Genomic DNA, 18,559 nt, shown 5'->3' on the forward strand with positions numbered 1-18,559 from the left:
CATGCGGGACTTCAACAAGCAAGAACAGATGTCTGCTGACACACAGCGCAGCAGAGAGGAAACAGTCTAGGAGGTTCCTGGAGTGCTTAGAAGATAACTTCCTGACACAGCTGGTGAGTGAGCCGAATAGGGGAGGTGCTTCACTGAACCTGCTGTTTGCAAACAGAGAAGAACTGGTAGGTGATGTGATGGCTGGAGGCCATTTTGGGCATAGTGATCATGAAATGATAGTTTTTGATTCTTGGAGAATCCAGGGTTGGGGTCAGCAGAACTGCTACCTTGGAGTTCTGGAGGGCAGCCTTTGGCCTTTTTAGGAGACAGGTTGGAAGATTCCCTTGGGAGACAGTCCGGAAGGGCAGAGGAATCCAGGAAGGCTCAACATTCCTCAAGAAGGAAATACACAGAATACTTAAACATCATGGTGTGTTGTAAAGGTATATCTGTGAGAAATTTGTGAGGTTAAAGTGAACTATTCTCAAGTTAGCTTCTAATTCCTATCAGACTCTAACTAATTAAGTTTAGCTTAGTGGCTTAGTTTATTGGTATTTTGAACATTCCATGGACGTGTATATTTAGTGAAAATGAAATTACCATTCTATGTGAATAATTGCTATTCCTACTGTAAAGTAGGAAGTATTCAATTTCTCTTTCAGCTTTACTGGAAATACTGAGTTTCATTGCAACCTAGGTGTACTCTTGATAGCATTATCTGAAAATTAAATATTAATGAATGGAGGCAGTTAAAGCCTACTATGGTTGTTGCATTCTCTGCAACTTAAAGATGATCTGCAAAATTAAAATGAAAACTTAGCTTGAGCATAGACTATCATGTTATGGTCAGGTACACATTCCTGGAAGAACACTAAGAAAAAAAACTTCATTCTAATTGCAGAGAGTAAGTAAGCCTCAACAAAGTTATAAATGAGCTATATGAAGGACGTTTTAACAATTTTCATGCCATCTAGTTACTTAGGAAGCTTAACCATGTTTTGCCTATACAACTCTGTACTTCTCTTTGAACACAGTACCAAAAAAGGTTCTGGAGTTGCTTTTTCTTTCTCTCCTGGGAAAGGAACTGTTTGTAAATTCCAACTAAAACTGTTGACAACTTTTAAATGAAAAAAAATGCTGAGCATAAGGCTAAGATTGTGCATTCATTATGATATTGATGCACTCATCAAATGTATGTAAAAAATTGGTGAGCATGGAGGGACAGAACAAGCCCCTTCCACAAAATGCCCTGGACACTAGTCACTATATAGAAGGATCATCTGCTCTTGATCATTTCTATTGATGCCTTCTTCTCTATCATGTTGAAAATATTCAAGTATTAATTACAGTTAATTTACTAAAACTTATATTTCATCTGCTAGCTGAACTTTCTAAAAGTGCTGGCTTCTCTTTCCCTGTCTTTTTGACTCTATGAATAATTTAATAACTTTTACAACCCCTGCGAGAGGAAGCACAGAGGGTTTATCTCAGACTATTCAACAACCTAATGGTTGGTGCATTCCCTTGTGAGAGACCTTGACTCAAGCCCATTGTTTGCCTGAGTTTAAGCAAGGTTTGAAACTTTTACCTCTAAAGACACTATTTTAATACCTGAGATTTATGAGTTAGTCAGGATATTCAATAGTAGAACTCCTTCCAAGTAATTTATTGGAACACTTCCAGTTCCCATACAATACAGAGATGTTCACTGAACCAAAGGGAAAACAAATGAAATTGATAATTTTATTCACATAATCTCCATAGGGATGAGTAGGGAGATGATTTTCGTATAGTACAAAGCACCAGGAACTTTTTCTCACACTGACATATTTCAGTGGGTTCTGGATGCAGAAAAAGAGGCCATGGAAAGGCCTTTGGTGGAAAAGAACCATAGAAATTATGTGAAGGTGGAAGAAATGCCAGGTAACTGGAATTTTAAGGTTCAAATTTTCCGGTTCACTGAAAGAAGACTGAAAGAGAACCCAAAGAATGTAGCTGTACAAACAAATTGAATTGGATAAGCACAGTTTAGAAGTTAAAGCAGCATAAAGTACACACTAATTGCAGCTTTGCACTATCTGCTTCTAGGCAGTCTGTGAATCCAAAGACATGCTATCAAGTAGTACATCACCATCTATTGTCACCAGATTCCTCTGCATCCTGTAGCAACATTATTCACAGGTGAAGAATAGTTCTGGCACAATGCAACTCCCCACCTTTGGTTAGGAAGATGCACCTTCACTGTGCAGTCTTCTTCCTACTGTTATATGGCAATGATGTGTTTCAGCAGTGAAGGGTACAACCTCACCAGAAAACAACTCAGTACAAATATTGGCCTCCGGCCTTTTTAGCCCTGAAGAAACACTAATTCACAAACTGTGATCAGAATATTCATGTGAAAATCTGGAAGATGCTCAACATGAGGGAAGAGACAATCCTAATTTCATGTGCTTCTTTATAAGATATAAAACAAAGGAAACTTAAGATTTTAAGGACAGTAAAAAGGACGAAGAAAGGAAACATATTCTGAGTTCAGATGTAAAGGATCTAAAGCTGTGGCCTTGTCTAATCCCTAAGCAACATAACATTTATCTTGGACAAAGGTTAAAAGGCAGGATGATAAGAATACCAAGGTATTATATACTAGCATATAATCAGGAAGAACGCTTGTATAAAATCTGAGAGGGTCTGGTCTTAAAATAATTTTGGATTTAATTTATTAGATTAGTAAATGAATTACTAATTGATACTGTAGTCAATTACATTTGTGATGAATCTTCACTCGAAGACAATTTAGTCATAATTATAAAATTTTAGACTGTGCAAATGAATATGGTAAATAACGTACCGCTTGAAAATTTGGCCTAATGGAATATTAACTTATTTATTTATAATTGTTTTATATACTACACATTAGGTATAATAATTAGAAGAATAGGAATTATTATAATATATTCATATTAAAATTATTAACAATATTTTTATTCTTAAGTTATTAATTGAACATATATTAAACAGCAAAATTTTAAAAGTAAGTTGCATTAGTTTTTTCAGGTACTGCTAGATAATCACAACTATACACTAATAGGTACTGTTGTTTGAGTCAATATTACACTTTTTCTAATAGTTTGAGTAGCCATGGTTTTAATCACCCACATAAGACTCCATCTTTATGGAAACATAGAAGATGTAGTGCTTAATTACAGAGAGTGGCTATTAGTACGTATCTTCAAATATGATAGCTCTATCTGTAAAAAAAGGAAATAGTTGCCTCTATAGTCTACACTACACCAGAAACTCTGTATTTCCTCTAACTATATCATAAATATGTCTGAAATCCCTTGGAGTAATTACATTAAATAGCACAATATGCTTTTTAAGACTGAAAATACCCGTCTTTCTGACTTGTTACATTGTGCATCAGCATTCATAGTGCTGCAAAAAGCAGTGGTTATAATATCAAAAACTGCAATATCCATTCGTATAATTGTGTTTGAAAATTCCTAAACTATAAATTGTTCTTGGCTTAATGGTGCTTATACGACTTACACATAACATATGTACCATCTCTTGCAGTACAAATACAAGTACAAACACAGACGCAAAATAAAAGTACCCTCAGTTTCTCTCAAATACCTAAAGAATGAAAGGTAAGAAAGTGCATGCTGTTCATATGGAAAACACAATTGTCAAAGAACCACTTACTGTTCTGCAAATTGTCACTTTTAAGTTTATGACTATAAACACAGCCATGTTTTGTTGTTACTAGACAATAGCTCCCTCTTTACATTCACTAATTACATAAAATTGCTCTATCCTACAGTCAGTACTGTTTCTGGGTTCTTTAGCAAAATTAGCAGTGACACTTGAGCTCTGATGAAACTGGTTTAGTGCACTCTTGGAAAAACAGCTTAAATAAACCGTGAAATAACTTGCTACCTACTTGAAAATTTTTTGCACATACACTGCTGCTCTTCTTAGAAAGAAATTCCTTACTGTTGGTGGTGAAGCACTGGTACAGGTTGCCCAGGGGCATTATGGATGCCCCATCCCTGGAAGTGTTCAAGGCCAGATTAGACAGGGCCCTGAGCAACCTGATCTAGTGATCAGGTTGGCAGGGAGGTTGGAACTAGGGGATCTTTAAGGTTCCTTCCAACCTGAACCATTCTATGATCCTATGATTGTTTGTGACCTCTCTGGAATGGATAGAAACAGGCCCTGGCTCTGCCACTGTAGTTAGAGAAAAAATTTTTGGTATCCAAAGTTTGTGAGCAACTTACCCTTACAAGGATGATGCCTAATGTAAAAAAACAGGGAAGGTTTTTCCACCTAAGATGAAATTCTCACTTACTCGTTAGGCTCTGGGAAACATCTAGGCTGCAGGATGGGAAAGCGCAGAGGATCTAAGATTGGTGAGTGCAGACAGAGCTCATGGAACATGTCTCAGGACTGTGAAATAGACAGTGTAGGATCTCATGGCCCAAAGCACTCAAAGAGATAAGTGGCTCAGACATCTGGTAATGGGAGGGCCTTTTCTTCAGGTAGGTTTGCCCAGTCAGACCTGGCTGACTGTTAGTAACTTATCCAGGATCCAACTGTGAAGTAGAGAATACTGACTATGAATCAATATGACAGAAAACTATATGAAATAAAAAGAAGTCAGTAAAATGACCAGTATACTGACACCAGCTTTTTGCTATGCTGTACTGAACTGTTTCTGCTGTATTGGCCTTAACTCGTAGAGGATTCTGAGGGAAAAGACAGATCAAAGGAAGGAGAGCATCATTTCTCCAGTCAGGGAACTTGGAATGAGTGGGCAGCCTGTGCTGAAGGAGAAAGGTTTGTATTTTCTTGTGACTATGAAAACGAGCCTCAGCAACTTTCCAATAGAACAGCTTTTTGAATGGCATTTGTGATTGCCTGCTCCTGGTCCAGCAAAATGAAGCAGCCCAGGCTCTCAATCAACACGATAATTGAGTCCAGTGGTGGAATTCTCCAGGAGGAAGCTAAGTAGCTGCTACTTTGGACTCACAACATCCTGCAGAGATGCTGAGTGCCTCAAAGAGCCTAAGCAGTAGGATTGTGGTCTTCCAGCACATACAGAAATTTTCAGAAAGTGCTTTTGCTTTATTAATGAAAATAAAGATGATATGTGCAAATTAATCATCCTTTGGAGCAATGCAAATTCCCACGTACATTTGAGTTTGTAAATAAAATTTAACTTTCTAAAGTAATTTTCTTTTCATAAAACTTTTTCTGCACAACCCTCTTCCCCCTTAAGAGGGCCTACAGAAAAGATGGGGAGGGAGCCTTTATCAGAGAGTGTAGTGATTGGATGAGGTTTAGCAGCTTTAAATTGTAAGAGGGCAGATTTAGATTAGATATTAGGAAAAAATTCTTTACAGTGAGGAGGGTGAGGCCCTGGAACAGGTGGCCCAGAGAAGTGTTCAAGGCCAGGCTGGATGGGGCTCTGAGCAACCTGGTCTAGTGGAAGGTGTCTCTGCCCACAGCAGGGGCGTTGGAACTAGATGATCTTTAAGGTCCCTTCCAACTCAAACCATTCCATTATTCTGTGATTCCGCTAAAGTAAATGGAATTAGGGCTTCATTACCAGAAGAAAAAAAAAGGCAGTGTAACTCCTGCTGAAGCACATCTCTGTCCCAGCAATCTTTCTGACTTCTGTCACAACAATAGAAAAGGAGTCATCAGCATAGCTACTGAGGGGAGTAGAGACACAGTCACAAATTTATGTCACAACCAAGGGTCACATCCTTAGGAATTCATATGTCAGAGGCAACAGTGGTTCAGTACTTAGATAACCTGGCCAATTCATCAGCAAAGTTAGAGAAAGATGAAAAAGAAAGTGACACTTAGGCAAAGATGTGGCTTCTTATCCACATTTCAGATACGCTAATGCAGGGTCATAGGGCATAATACTGTGGAAATTTGAGATGATTTTTAAGTAAATGGGTTGGAAGCCTGTACCTTTCAACCCAAACAAGGAAGAAAGAAACCTTTTGGATGTTATCATGAGGACCTAACGCATGAAAGTTGTGCAATGAAGACAAAGATTCATTTGTGTCACATGATGAACACCAAGACATCTCAGAGTAACTTTAAACTACTGAAACTGCTTTCTATTCTAAAATAATCTATACTAGGAAACAAAAGTCCTTAGATCTTGTAGGTGTTAATTACCAGGACCTAGGTTCACAGCAATTATATCAGTGAGCTCTACAAAAGCATGAGGGAAAGGCCAAAGGGAAAGGTAAGTTTTTAAAATTCCGACAGCCATAGACGATAAACTCTTCCCATTGAATGCACAGCAGATTTTCCACAAATTTCCAAATACATTCAAGTATATGACATCAACTGTCAGCGGAGCAACTCTGAAGTAGGCACATTTCCCTAGAATAACCAGCAATTTCACATATTTTCTAGATTTTTAACCCATGGCTATAGGAAGAAAAGGACAGGCTGAAGTAGAGGATTTTGAAATTCCAGAGATCATAGAATCAATCATTAAGGTTGGAAAAGATGTCTACAATCATCGACTCCAACCATTAACTTAGCACTCTTGCATTCACCACTAAACCAAATCCCCAAGTGCCACACCCACACGCCATTTGAACACTTCCAGAGATGGTGATTCCACCACTTCCCTGGCCAGCCTGTTTCAATGCCTGACCACCCATTTGATGAAGCAATCTTTGCTAATATCCAATCTAAACCTCCCCAGGCACAACTTTAGACCTCTTCCTCTTGTCCTATCGCTTGTTAGTTACTTAGGAGAAGAGGCTGAACCCACCTCACTAAAACTTCCTTTCAGGCAGTTGCAGAGAGCGATGAGGCCCCCCCAAGAATGCATTTCTACAAGATGTATTTGAAGGTTCCTCTGCTTATATGGAGTAGTGAAGGATATGCAGATCTTTTCCATAAGTTTGACAGATGTCAGAAAGGCTTCGGTAATTAATCAAATTTCTATTTGGTACAAGCATCCAGAAAGCAACGAGATGATATGCAATACTCTGTAAGTGGTGCTTGAGAAGGAAGCGACCCTCTTTATTAGGTCTCAGAAGGATTTTAAGTCAGCATTGTACAAATACCAGCAAAGTGTCCTTTTTGGAAGGTGACATCAAATGATTGGAGCTTACGATGATTCTTGTGGTCACTGAAGGAAGTGGTTATGGGGAGGACAGTGTTGCAGGTGCAGGAAAAGACTGCAATTGCAGGACACTTATATTCTATTTGTGTTATTCTGATGTGAACCAGTGAACTCACATCAGCTGTTATGCCCATTCCTTCAAGTAAAATATGCCATATTGCTCTCCTCGTATGAAAGAGCAGCCTTGAAACTGAGATGCAGAATTTAGTCATTCAAGGAGGAGCATAATGTGCTGGGAGTAACCACAAGCCATAATAGATTGTAAAGAGCAGATTGCTCAGATAAAGCAATGAGAGATACATAAAGTATTCCATTAAGAAGTAGACTGTCTGTCTGTTCTTGCCCAGTGGGCAGAGGGAACTTCCTTATGAAAAAAGAGAAGGCATACTGAAGTTTACTCTCATTTTCTCTAGATACAGTTTCCTGAAAGTCAGTTTTATGGAATTTGCCTTTTTCAAGATCCCTATAGTGCTTGGAATAATATTCTTCCAGTGTTAGTAAAGTAGCTAAATACACATGAAGCTAGCAAGTATTTCATCACAATGGTAAGGTTCATGACTTTGTGAAACTACTAAGGAATTATTTTGTTTTATTGTTCCTTGGCCATAAAAGATGACAAAAATGAGCCTTAGCTCAAGAAATAGCCTCCATCCAGCAATATGGTTTGTGAGGGTAACAGTATGATGTATTCCTGTGCTGGGAATTTGCTCGTCACAGAAATGGCAAAGTTTAATACTGCTCTGGAGGGAAGACACTGCCAAAAAAATATGCAAAAATGGCACACATACACACATACAGAGTAGAGGGAAAGGAAACAGCATGTGGCTAACACTGGAATACTCATTCTCCATGAGCTTCATTGAAATGTAAACAAAAGCAGCAGAAAAAAAGAAATTAAGAAATAGAAGCATGTAAAAAGGAAAGATGAAATAAATTAAAAAGCTAAGAACCCCTTGGAAACAGTGTCATGCAGGCAAAACTCACAATGAGGGTGCTCTGACTCAGACAAGTACTTCCAAAGAACTGAGGTCAAATTGTTCTTTCACTGTTGCACTGTAGGCATGAAAGGAGGTAGGGGCTATGCTCTGCACATTGCTGAAGCAGCAAGAATCTTCAGAATGAATACCAAACATCCAATTTGAATCTATGTATGGATGGGACAAAAATTTTAAAAAAACAAGTGCAATAGGTGCAATAGGTGCAAAATCTGTCTCCCCAGTGGAGAAAATTAAGAAAGAAGTAAGTTGGTACGACTGTCAGTCATTTCAATGCAAATGGACCGACATTCAAAACAAGTAAGTATTAAAAGGAAGTTTCAAAATTAATTTAATAAAACTTTCTTTGACAAATTTCATTTGTGGAAAAAAATACAGGGGGACACTTCAGAGTTAACACAGCATGAGTGGTAGAGAAGTCAGGAGGTTATGACACTATTTGGTCCTCAAAGCAGGCTACTTGCATTGTAATATAGGCATGAACTAAGGAATCATAGACAAGAGGTATAAAAGCAGTAAACTATCATTTATTAACAACTTTTCATATTAAGAAGTAGAAGAATCATGCTGAAAGAACCACTTCTTGGTTATCACCAGTCTCCGTTGACAGGAATTAAAGATCTGAATCCCAAAGATTGGGTTTTTTGACATAAGGCAAAAAGACAAAAATTTGTATTGAGAGAACTCATAAATCTTTGACCACTATGTGAATTTCACCAATGTTAGGCTAGCAGTTTAAGCTATTGGAAAAAAATCCAATCAGACAGAAAATTACAAAACCCAGTAACTAAAAGGTTCCCAAATGCAGGTGTCACATTAACTTAATGTGTAACTTAAGCCTTGTATTGTTAGATATTCTAAGCATTTCAAATGGCAGCAACTATGCATATGTAGCAACCTTGATTCCCATTCACACTGCCTTTTACTTTTGGATTTTTTTTCTAAGGAAGTCTGTTGTAAATGTGCGATTTATGATTATAATTCCAGCAATAACTGTTATTCAATTTATTTTCTCTGAAAAACAACCTGGCATCATGTCAGGTTGCTAGTCAAATGCTAGTCATTTCACCCCATGAAAATCTTAGGCTAAAGGAATCCACCTTTTCCCTTGAAGTATTTAACCCACCTATTTAATACACCAAGATAATTCTGCTCTTCATATCTGTATTATGTATCTTAACAGTAGATCAGGAAGGCACCTGTAATTAAAAAGTAATTTCCAATTATCGTTCACAGTTTACACTGCTCTGGTGTTTCACACCATTCTAGCAGTCAAACTGCCTTAAGCACAATCTATGCATTTCACAAAATAAAACCAGAAAGCAATTGCTTTTTTAATAAGCTACAGGAAATAAAAGAGTAACATATGAGGGGCACACACCCACATACCTTAGATGCTATTCTTTTTTTGAAGTATTCTCTGCCTTTTTTTTTTTATCTACTTGATTAATTCAGTACACACTTTAGAAGTCCAACAGAACTGCTGAACTGCGTGACTCTCTCTATAATTCCCCATATTTCTTCTTGATTGTTTCAGCTCCCATTTGATGAGCTCATCTCTTAGATGAATTTCATTTCTCCTCATCACTTACGAATATGCTTTGGTACTTGTAGGCAATATCTAGTATTTTGGTTTTAGTTCTTCTCTATCCCCCCTACACTCTCACTGTGATATAATCAGTTCCTTTATTCACCTATTATCCTTCATTATTTCATGACTTTCAGATTATTGGTACTTATGATATTATTCCATCCCCTGTTCCCTTCTCACCTGTCATTAGTTATCAATTATATCCATCCTTCTAAAGCTTCTACAGCTTTGTTCCTCCTTTCCACTGTAATGTCCACCTTACACTCCTTCAGCTCTGTATGCTAACAGCCAAATATTTAGCTCCTAGCATGGTGGCAGGGCACCAGTGGCCTGCTCACTTGTTCCATGAAAAATTTGCTCTTTTATCTGAATGGCTAACCAAACGTATTTCTCAAGCTTAACTGACTTCTGGCTCCACACCTTTTTGCTGCCTTTATTTTCCAATTCCCAACTCCTTTTTTTTTTTCCAAGTCTCTCTATGCATTAGTTACAAGGAAACAATGAAAACACAACATGGAATTCATTATCCCATTAGAATTTTCTCTCTGATGCCTTCTATTTTTTGCATTTCTGTGCTTTACTTCACTGTGCTTTACTTTTACTGTCCTCTCTTCTTGTATAATCTCTATAATTTGTACCACTGACACTTGCTTTCCACAATTCTCTTTTTCAGTCTCTCATTTACCTTCAGATCTTTCCCAGAAAGCACACAGGAAATGTATTTTGCCTTTCCCTCCACAGAAAAAACCCCCACAACTGCCCTCTCCAACAGTTCTGCTATGCTTTTGTTTCTAAATTCATTAAGCACACTACTTAGAACTGATCATAATCACCATTTACCCGATGCAGTCACTGAGACGACTCTGAGTGTATCAGAAGAAAAGGTCTATCTAGTCTAGCAAATTCTCCCTAGAAGTGGCCAAAAGCAGACACTTGGGAAAAGAATGAGTGAGAGATATACAACTACTATATCTATGCTGATGACTGACTTTTTTTTTCTGTTTCTGTTTTTTTCTGTTTCTCTCTCTGGTGTCAAAACTAAAGTGTTAGTCTGTTTCTACCACTTTTTGTACAGATCTTACCATACATCTAAGTTCATTAAAATTTTTTCATGTCCCAGCCTTCCTCAAACAGTATAGATTTATCCTCCTAACCATGAATCTGTTCTATAACCCAGGAATTATCTTAAATTTAAATATCTATTTGGATCCTCCTGTTCTCAATATTTCTAAAACTTGCATGGGCTTTCTACGTAGCATATCTAAGACTGTTCATAGAAAAAAGATTGATTTCTCATCATCACTTTCATCTTATGTCTCAATTACTGTAACACATCTTTTATGTTCATGACAAAAGTAATTTTCTCAGCAAGTACAAGACTGCTTCAAATACAATTTTTTTAGTCCACTACTTTGACCACGTTACTGGCCTTCTTTCTCCACTATGATGGTTCCTCTCTTCCCCATCACATAAAACGGAAAAGACTTTGTGTTTTATGTGATTTGATTTTTCAAGTCCTTCCAGGCGTTTATTGACATATTAATTACCTTCTAATGACTACTCAGGCATTGAATCTCATCTCCATTGAAACTCATCCCATTTGAGATGTCAAAAACTCAATGATAGTTAGCAATGGTCAATATACCAAGACCACTGGTTTTATATATACCCATAGATTTTTCCCTTATCTCTTGTTCAAACTCCTTTGTAAATTGTCCAAGATTGAGACAATTCTTTCTGTTCCTAGTGTGTGCCTACACACTGAAGTGTGTCCTCCTGGATCCTCATTACAGGCAGTGACATCTGAGTTCATTGTGCAGTTTAGAATGCATAACTGGAGATTTGAGCCCTCTCTCTTCTTAGTCATGCCTACAAAAATTAAATGCTTTCATCCAGCTGAGCATAGTCATTAGCAAAACTTTTACTGAAACTTTATTACACTTCCATATTGAAGTATCTGAAGAGCTTGACTTTGTACTTTTTAATATAACATGCATACCCATATACACAGAAGAGTCTTGCTCATGCTTATCTAGTTGATGCCAGTGAGGCTACTCAAACGAATGAGGATTAGTCACATTAACAAGATTTGAAAAATTGGAACTATAATGCAAGAAAACTGTTGAGGATAGTAATTTTTTAGCTCAAATGTAATAAACACTATTCAGGTCACTGAAAACCACTGAACTCATGAGACACATTTCACTTCCATTAACTACATACTTTCTTAAATAATACTAAGTACAACCTTAATTTTTTTTCTATATTAAGAAATCAGGCCTAACAAGTAAGCATTTACTTTTTAAAATAACTGTTTTGCAATTTTCCTGATGTCAGAAAGTGTGTTGAATTGCCATGCACTTGGCTCTTAAATTAGCACATCAATCTACTGTATCACTTTCAGAACAGGTCCATTTCACCTAAGTACCAGAATATAATGTTTTAATGAACAGGATATATTAAATATCTAATGTAATACTATTTTATGGTAGACTACAGTGACAGTCTAGAAAAGGCTATTCTCTAAATATCTTTATCAAAAAGTTTCCTTTGTGGATTTATAAAGAAAAAATTGAAGTCAACTGGCTCTGAAAGTACTTGAACCTAATCTGAACAGCTGTTAGCAAATACTCCAGATATCCTATATCCAAGGAATGCTTATCATGTTCACACAACTGCCATTACCATCCAAGCATGTCTTTTCTATAAAACTCCAATGAAATGCAGGCACAGAAAAATGACCTGAGTGCTCTGGCCTTTGAGAGCTCCATCATCTCCAAGCTCTTAGGATCAAAACTAAAAAAAGATACAATTATCTTACTAAATGTGGTCCTCAGATGTTATGAAATACAATTTCCAGGAGGGAATTTTAAGCCTCTAAAGAACTCTGATATGCAAAGTGGTATTAAGCCTTCCCTAACAGATCTGCTGAAGCTTTGCCTTTCTCCCCCACCTCTCCCTGAACATGCTACCACTATAATTCTCTAACTTCCAGCTGCACGTTTTGATGCTGCTAAAACAGAGCTGTGAAAAATGTTACTGCATATTTCAGCTTCTGAAACAGCTACTGGTGGACAGAACTTTAAGAGTGTTCTACTACTCTGGATTGTGCCAAGACTGGAAAGTCACCTTCTTTTACATTTTTACAGGCAACAGAATTTTTCTTTGCCTCTCCCCTCTGCACTCCAAGCTTGAAAAGTGAGCAAAATCAACCTTTGACTGAGTCTTTAACAGACTATAGATAAAAGTTTAGAAAGTGAATCAGGGAGATCCAAGTTGTTCTGTCACGTCTCAGGGTGATTTAACTACTTACAGAATTTATCAACCTCTGAAGACCACTTCTACGGCAAGCCAAAAACTAGAAGAACATAACAGAATCAAATGACTACACATTTTAATATGTAACTGGTCTTAAAAACTAACTTCAAGTGGGTGCAAGTGCTAGCTGGTGAAGCATACAGGATCTTCTGCTGTACTTTCCAAAAATCTTGGAAGTAAAATCAAGAATAATTTTGTTTTTAAAAAGACATATTTTTTAAAAACAAACAAATTACCTGGCAAGGCCTTTTCATTTTAATGGCTATAACATGGTATCTGTAACAGCAGAGTTCACAGGTCCATGACCCTCTTTCACTTATCCACTTTAACAGGCAAAGCTGATGTGTGTATCGTACTGACCCATCGCAGCGGCAAGGGTTTAACAATTCACCCTGAAAAGGCAACACAGAAACATTAATTTTAAAAGGAATCTTCTGTGTACGTATACACTCAATACTAAAATATTTAGAGGTCTGTAACAATGACCTAGTCTCAATTTCAGTATGTGAAAAAGCATGTAATTTTGGCTATAAAAAACTCAGAAATGTAACTGTTTTAAAAATATCTAGCTGCTTCTTATGAGTCAAAAGCCAGAAGGCTGCCTACACATGTGTGTGCACCTATGTGAAACAACTGAAATTATACCACGCATCAAACAACAGTAGCATTAGCCCTTTCAAATAGCTCAAAAGGTACCAAAAGTGGTTGGATACATTTCTCTAGCAGCTACTTGCAGTCATCACTCAAAAAGAAACGGGTGACATCACGGTTACAAGAGAACCTTGCTCTTGGAGCAGGGCTCTGTGCTGCTCAGCCAGCCAGCTGTCAGGCAGGACCTCAAATAATGTAAATAATCACTTCCCCCAGTAGTTCACATATTTCTGTACTATATAAACAGCTATTCTCTTCTTCCCAAGACAAGCTACAAAATGCTAGTTATGGATCAGTTGCTGATATTGTGCCCAGTAACGTCACAGCAGAGAAGACATTTGGAGGTCTTCTCAGCACTACTTGTAAGCTAACACTCTCATTTCAAAATCTGACAGAAACCGGAGAATTTCGTATTGTTTAAAGTCCCTGAGGAATGAGCCCGCGAGCGCAATGGCCAGAAGACACAGAGCGTGCAAGCCAGGCACGGCACAATCCCTGGATTTTCCCAGAGCTCTGCGCCGACTCAGGTTTGCCCCAGGCGTTCGCCAGCACCACCTCGTACAGCAGCAGCCGGGGTTCGCACTGCCGCCGACGCCGAGGAGGGCGATCCCTACCAGGGACGCCGGGATCAGCACCAGGGACAGGGCTCGGACCCGGGCACGAGGGGTATGCGAGGTGCCGGCCCGCCCGCCCCCGGCCCGCTCTGCTCACCTGCTCGGGGCCCTGGAAGCAGATCTTGCAGATGGGGCCGGCCCCGCCGGCGTGGCCGCCGCTGCCGCTCTCGCTGCTGCTGCACACCGAGCGCCTCTCGGGCTTGTCGCCGCCGGCAGCCCCGGCCCCGCCATGCCCGCTCTCCGAGCCGCCCCTCGGGCCCTCGCCCTCTCCTTCCTGCGAGCTGTCTCCGCTCGCTTCCCCCGCCCCGGCCGGCAGCTCCAGCGGGACGGTGGGGGCCCGCGGCGGCTCCCCGGTAGGGAGGACGACGCTCCCCCCGGTGCAGCTCATACCGCGGGGCACCCGCTCACCGGGGCGGGGACGGCCCGGAGCGGCGGATGGCGGCGGCGGGGGAGGAAGGAGCGGCGAGGGCGCCTCTCTGGCTGTCGGCGGCCGGGAAGGTGACCCGGCGCGGCCGCCTCCCTCCCGGGCCCGGCGCTGTGCGAGGGAGCGGGCAGGCGGCGTGCGGGGCCGGGGGCGGCGGGGCGGGGCGGGGGAGGGAGACAGAGAGCGAGGGAGGGAGGGGCAGGTCCGGCACCGGGCACCGCCGCCGCCTCCCCCGCACCGGCGCGGTCAGACCCGCTCCGGGGGAGCCACCGCCCCCGCCAGCGCCCCGGCGCCCGCTGGGCCGGGCGAAAACCCTGCCCCTTCCCGGGACGAAAAGCTCTGCCTGCCCGGCCGCCCCCTCCCCTCAGCGCCGGCTGCCCCCGCACCGCGGCGGCCGCGTCCCCTGGCCCGCCCCACGGGCACTGCCCGCCCTTCCCTTCGCGGCACCTCCCGGCCCTGCTCCCGACCCGGCACCTCAGCGCTCACGGGGCTCCTCCACCCCGGCACCCCCGTGGAGGACGCGGCCCTTCGAGGGACTTCTTTCTACTTTATCAGAGGTTTGGCTGCAGAAGGTTGCACCTGGAAAAGCTCGGCAGAACGAATATTCAACAGTTGTTCTTTGAGTGTGAAACAGTAGCTCTATCCAGTCTTTTGTGGCTGGCTTTTTTTTTTTTTTTTTTTTTTTAATTCATTACATCACCTCATTTTCAAAATTAAATCTGCTAAAAACATCATGATCAAATACCTTCTAAAAAAAAATCCTCAGCACTTAGAAATTCTTTAAAGTTTGGCTGGGGCTGCTGAAGGAAAGTAGGTGTGAATTTCGGCATCAAGTATGACACCAGCGCACATTTGATCTCGTGAAAATGACAGCAACTGTCTGCACGAGGAAAGAGAGAGAAATAAAACCTCAAAAAACAATTGCGAAGCCATATGCTCTTCCATGTCCACATTTAGATCCAAAGTGTGATGAAATCACACCTCTTCCTCATTGGCTGTTTCATATATAGTCTCAAGATGAGAGAGCACCAGGATGAGCTCAGCTACTGCCTTCGCCAGCTGTGTTGTGATAGTAGTGGTTTTCTTGGTGTGGACATGTATTAGAAGACCAAAGCAGCAGACAGAACCAAATTATCACTCCTCAGCCAACGATCACATGACACTGTGTGGCTCTCAAGCTCTCTGGGAAGGCTTGTAGAGCATATTCAAAACACCTGGTCCAGCCTTTTGGCCTGGCTGGAGGCCAGCTCAGGCAATGTGCTGTCGGCAGAAAAGCATTACCCTCATATGGCAAAAGCCATTTTAGTCCCTCTAGAGTCTGCATCTTTTATGGAGGCCATGCAATAGATACATTAAGGACAAAGAACACCAATGCTATTCACAGTATTGCACTAAAAAAGTGCATATTGGGAGATTGACTTCCTATAGTGGAATAAAAGGTATCGTTATACTTTTTCTCATCATCCACTAGTTTCCATCTTCATGAAAATATTTGTTCTTCTGACTCTAGCTAAGCCAGTGCTCAGTATTAGGACAAGATGCTCCAAGCCTAAAATTATATTTGTTCACAAGGTGGCTGTTAAGTAGGTAGGTAACAGATTCATCCTGATTTGGCACTGTAAAGCAAAAAATGGCACATTGGCTGTGACATTTTGATGAACTACAGATGCTGTGGAGTTAAGAAATTCTCAACATATAATTTTTTCATAAAAAGCAATGCCTGAAGGAGTTGTCAGAGAGGCTAAACAGAATTGAAGACAGAATTAATCAAATAGAGTAATTGTAAGGAAAGAAGAGGCAATCAACAAACAATGAGGAAAAAAAGAGAAAATGTCAGAACAAACAGATGAGTCCAAAATACTGCATAGAAAAGAACTAAAGCAAAACCAGAAGGAAAAGACAGTAAAACTAAAGTAGCGAAGTGAGAAATGAATGCTAAAAAGTTACTCTGAGTAATACAGAAGGACTTTGCCATTTGCTATATGTGAAGGTTTGTGCCATTTTTCTTTCTCTTTCTTCCTTTTGTTTGTCAGCAAAAGTTCAGTAAGTAACACGGCTTCTGGAAAGGCTATAAAGAGAAGGTAAAAATGTCAACACAGAAATGGAATGACTTCCTAATGGCAGAAAAAGAATGAAAGATGTGACTGGAGGAATAATAGAGTGCGTTAAGAAGGTCAATCTCTTCTACTTAATCTTGACCAAAATAAAAGTATAACATGACTCTTAAAAGGAAACACATCCGATAAGAATCAGAAGAATTTTTTTTCACACATATGTAATTAACTTGGAATGCTGATCGTGAGTGGGTATTTCACAGACATGAGTTTTTTAATACATCACCTGTTTGCATGTCTACCAACAGCTACTGGCATGCTAGCTAAAATGGAATTGCAATGGCTATTGATCCCTGCATTTCACAGTACATTAGAGTTGTTCAGCATGCTGGGGGTGGGAGGAGATGCCAATAAAAGAGCAGAAGGGGTGGAGAACATTCTGTAACACAACCTCCAACCGAAGTAGCATTCAACCTTCTGCTGAGCTGTAGAGGAGGCCTGGAGCCAAAATCAAAGATTGAAACATAAAGGAGAAAAATTTAAAGCAGGCAAGGATAATCTGCTTCACAACAGCAGTAGTGTAGGTGGTTGGGAGAAAGAAGAGAAGCTGAAACCAGGAAGAATTAATTTGTGATTAGGACAGTGAACTGGAGCTTATGGGATTTATATTCAAGCACAGCTTTGCTACACACTTCTTGAACAACCTTGAGAAAGTGACCTCAAGTGGGCTGAACAGAGGCATCTGGTTACTTAAACATGGGCAGCTTTTTGTACTCCCAGACGTGTGTCCAACAGCCTCCACAGGACTGTGGCTATCACATCTGTCATCTCTTTTGGGAACAGTGGGACATTCAAACTGGCACTAGACTCCCAGATGCGAGCACAACTCCCTTAGTCTGTCTTATTCTCTACATAAAACTGAAACAATAATGTTTGCTTTCTCTGTTCTTATTTCTCCCTCTTCCATTAGAATATGCAATATTTTACTGGCAGTTTCAGGCCATATTTGTACAGTCTTGATTTTGGCAAAGGTATCTAGGCATTATAACAAGACAAATAATAAGGAACAGTGATACGGATAAAAATAACACTGAGGTAATAAGACTGTGGGACAGTGAAATGAATTGCATTTTCAGCAGGCAATGGAAAAGGCAGGAGAAGTGTAACCCCTGAGGGAATGAAGGCTGTTTCTCCTCTATTTTCCTCTCAGTTTTGCTCCAGGTACATTCTTTTCTCCACTATGCCAGCTCAGCATTGTGAAATATTTTCCTCCAAATAAAATAATGGAAACTCATACCAATTTTTTTACCTGAGAAGGATCAGCTGTAGGTAGAATATCCACAAAGAAAAAAAAACAGAGGAAGGTATTTGAATAAATGAAGGGGAAATGTTTGGGGAGTGGACAGAAAAGTTTTTTGTTTGGTTAGGGTTTTTTTGTTTGTTTGTTTTAAATTATCCATCAAGATAAGCACTTTAAGTAAATCTTTATGTACAGAAGAGGTTGCACAAGAATAAGGTATGCAGGTAACAAGCTACTTGGGAGATGTTGTAGGAATGGAAGCATTGTGTTACTGCACATTGCAAAACCAACCATTGCTCTTCTTTTTTTTCCTCAAAAGGTTTCCGTAATACATTGGCCTGTACCATAAATAGAGGAACACAATAGCTCAATGATGGGCTTTTTCCTTTTTGCTTCTTCTTGTATCTCTGACAAAAACAAAATTATGTAGTTCTAAAATATTAATAAGGGGGAAAT

The 18,559-nt window shown here is 40.1% G+C and overlaps 1 protein-coding gene and 1 long non-coding RNA gene across 2 annotated transcripts in view; one reads left to right on the forward strand and one right to left on the reverse strand.

The window, feature by feature from the left end:
• MARCHF11 (membrane associated ring-CH-type finger 11) overlaps positions 1–14,901 on the reverse strand; it is a 29,365-nt gene extending 14,464 nt beyond the window's left edge. Inside the window, exons 1-2 of the mRNA XM_027738973.2 lie at positions 14,423–14,901; positions 13,297–13,452 (exon numbers count right to left, since the gene is read on the reverse strand). Of these exons, the coding sequence (XP_027594774.1) occupies positions 13,297–13,452; positions 14,423–14,713 (447 nt within the window). The 5' untranslated portion in view covers positions 14,714–14,901. The remainder of the gene's footprint in view (positions 1–13,296; positions 13,453–14,422) is intronic.
• LOC120323599 lies at positions 4,361–5,080 on the forward strand. The gene is made up of 3 exons (XR_005564224.1): positions 4,361–4,403; positions 4,734–4,830; positions 4,927–5,080. It is a non-coding gene; the product is annotated as an uncharacterized LOC120323599 (long non-coding RNA).
• Positions 14,902–18,559: the final 3,658 nt, after the last annotated feature.

This window comes from Pipra filicauda, unplaced genomic scaffold (assembly GCF_003945595.2).
Source record: "Pipra filicauda isolate LSUMZ 115617 unplaced genomic scaffold, ASM394559v2 scaffold297_size1274073_pilon, whole genome shotgun sequence".
In the NCBI taxonomy this organism is placed as follows: Eukaryota; Metazoa; Chordata; class Aves; order Passeriformes; family Pipridae; genus Pipra; species Pipra filicauda.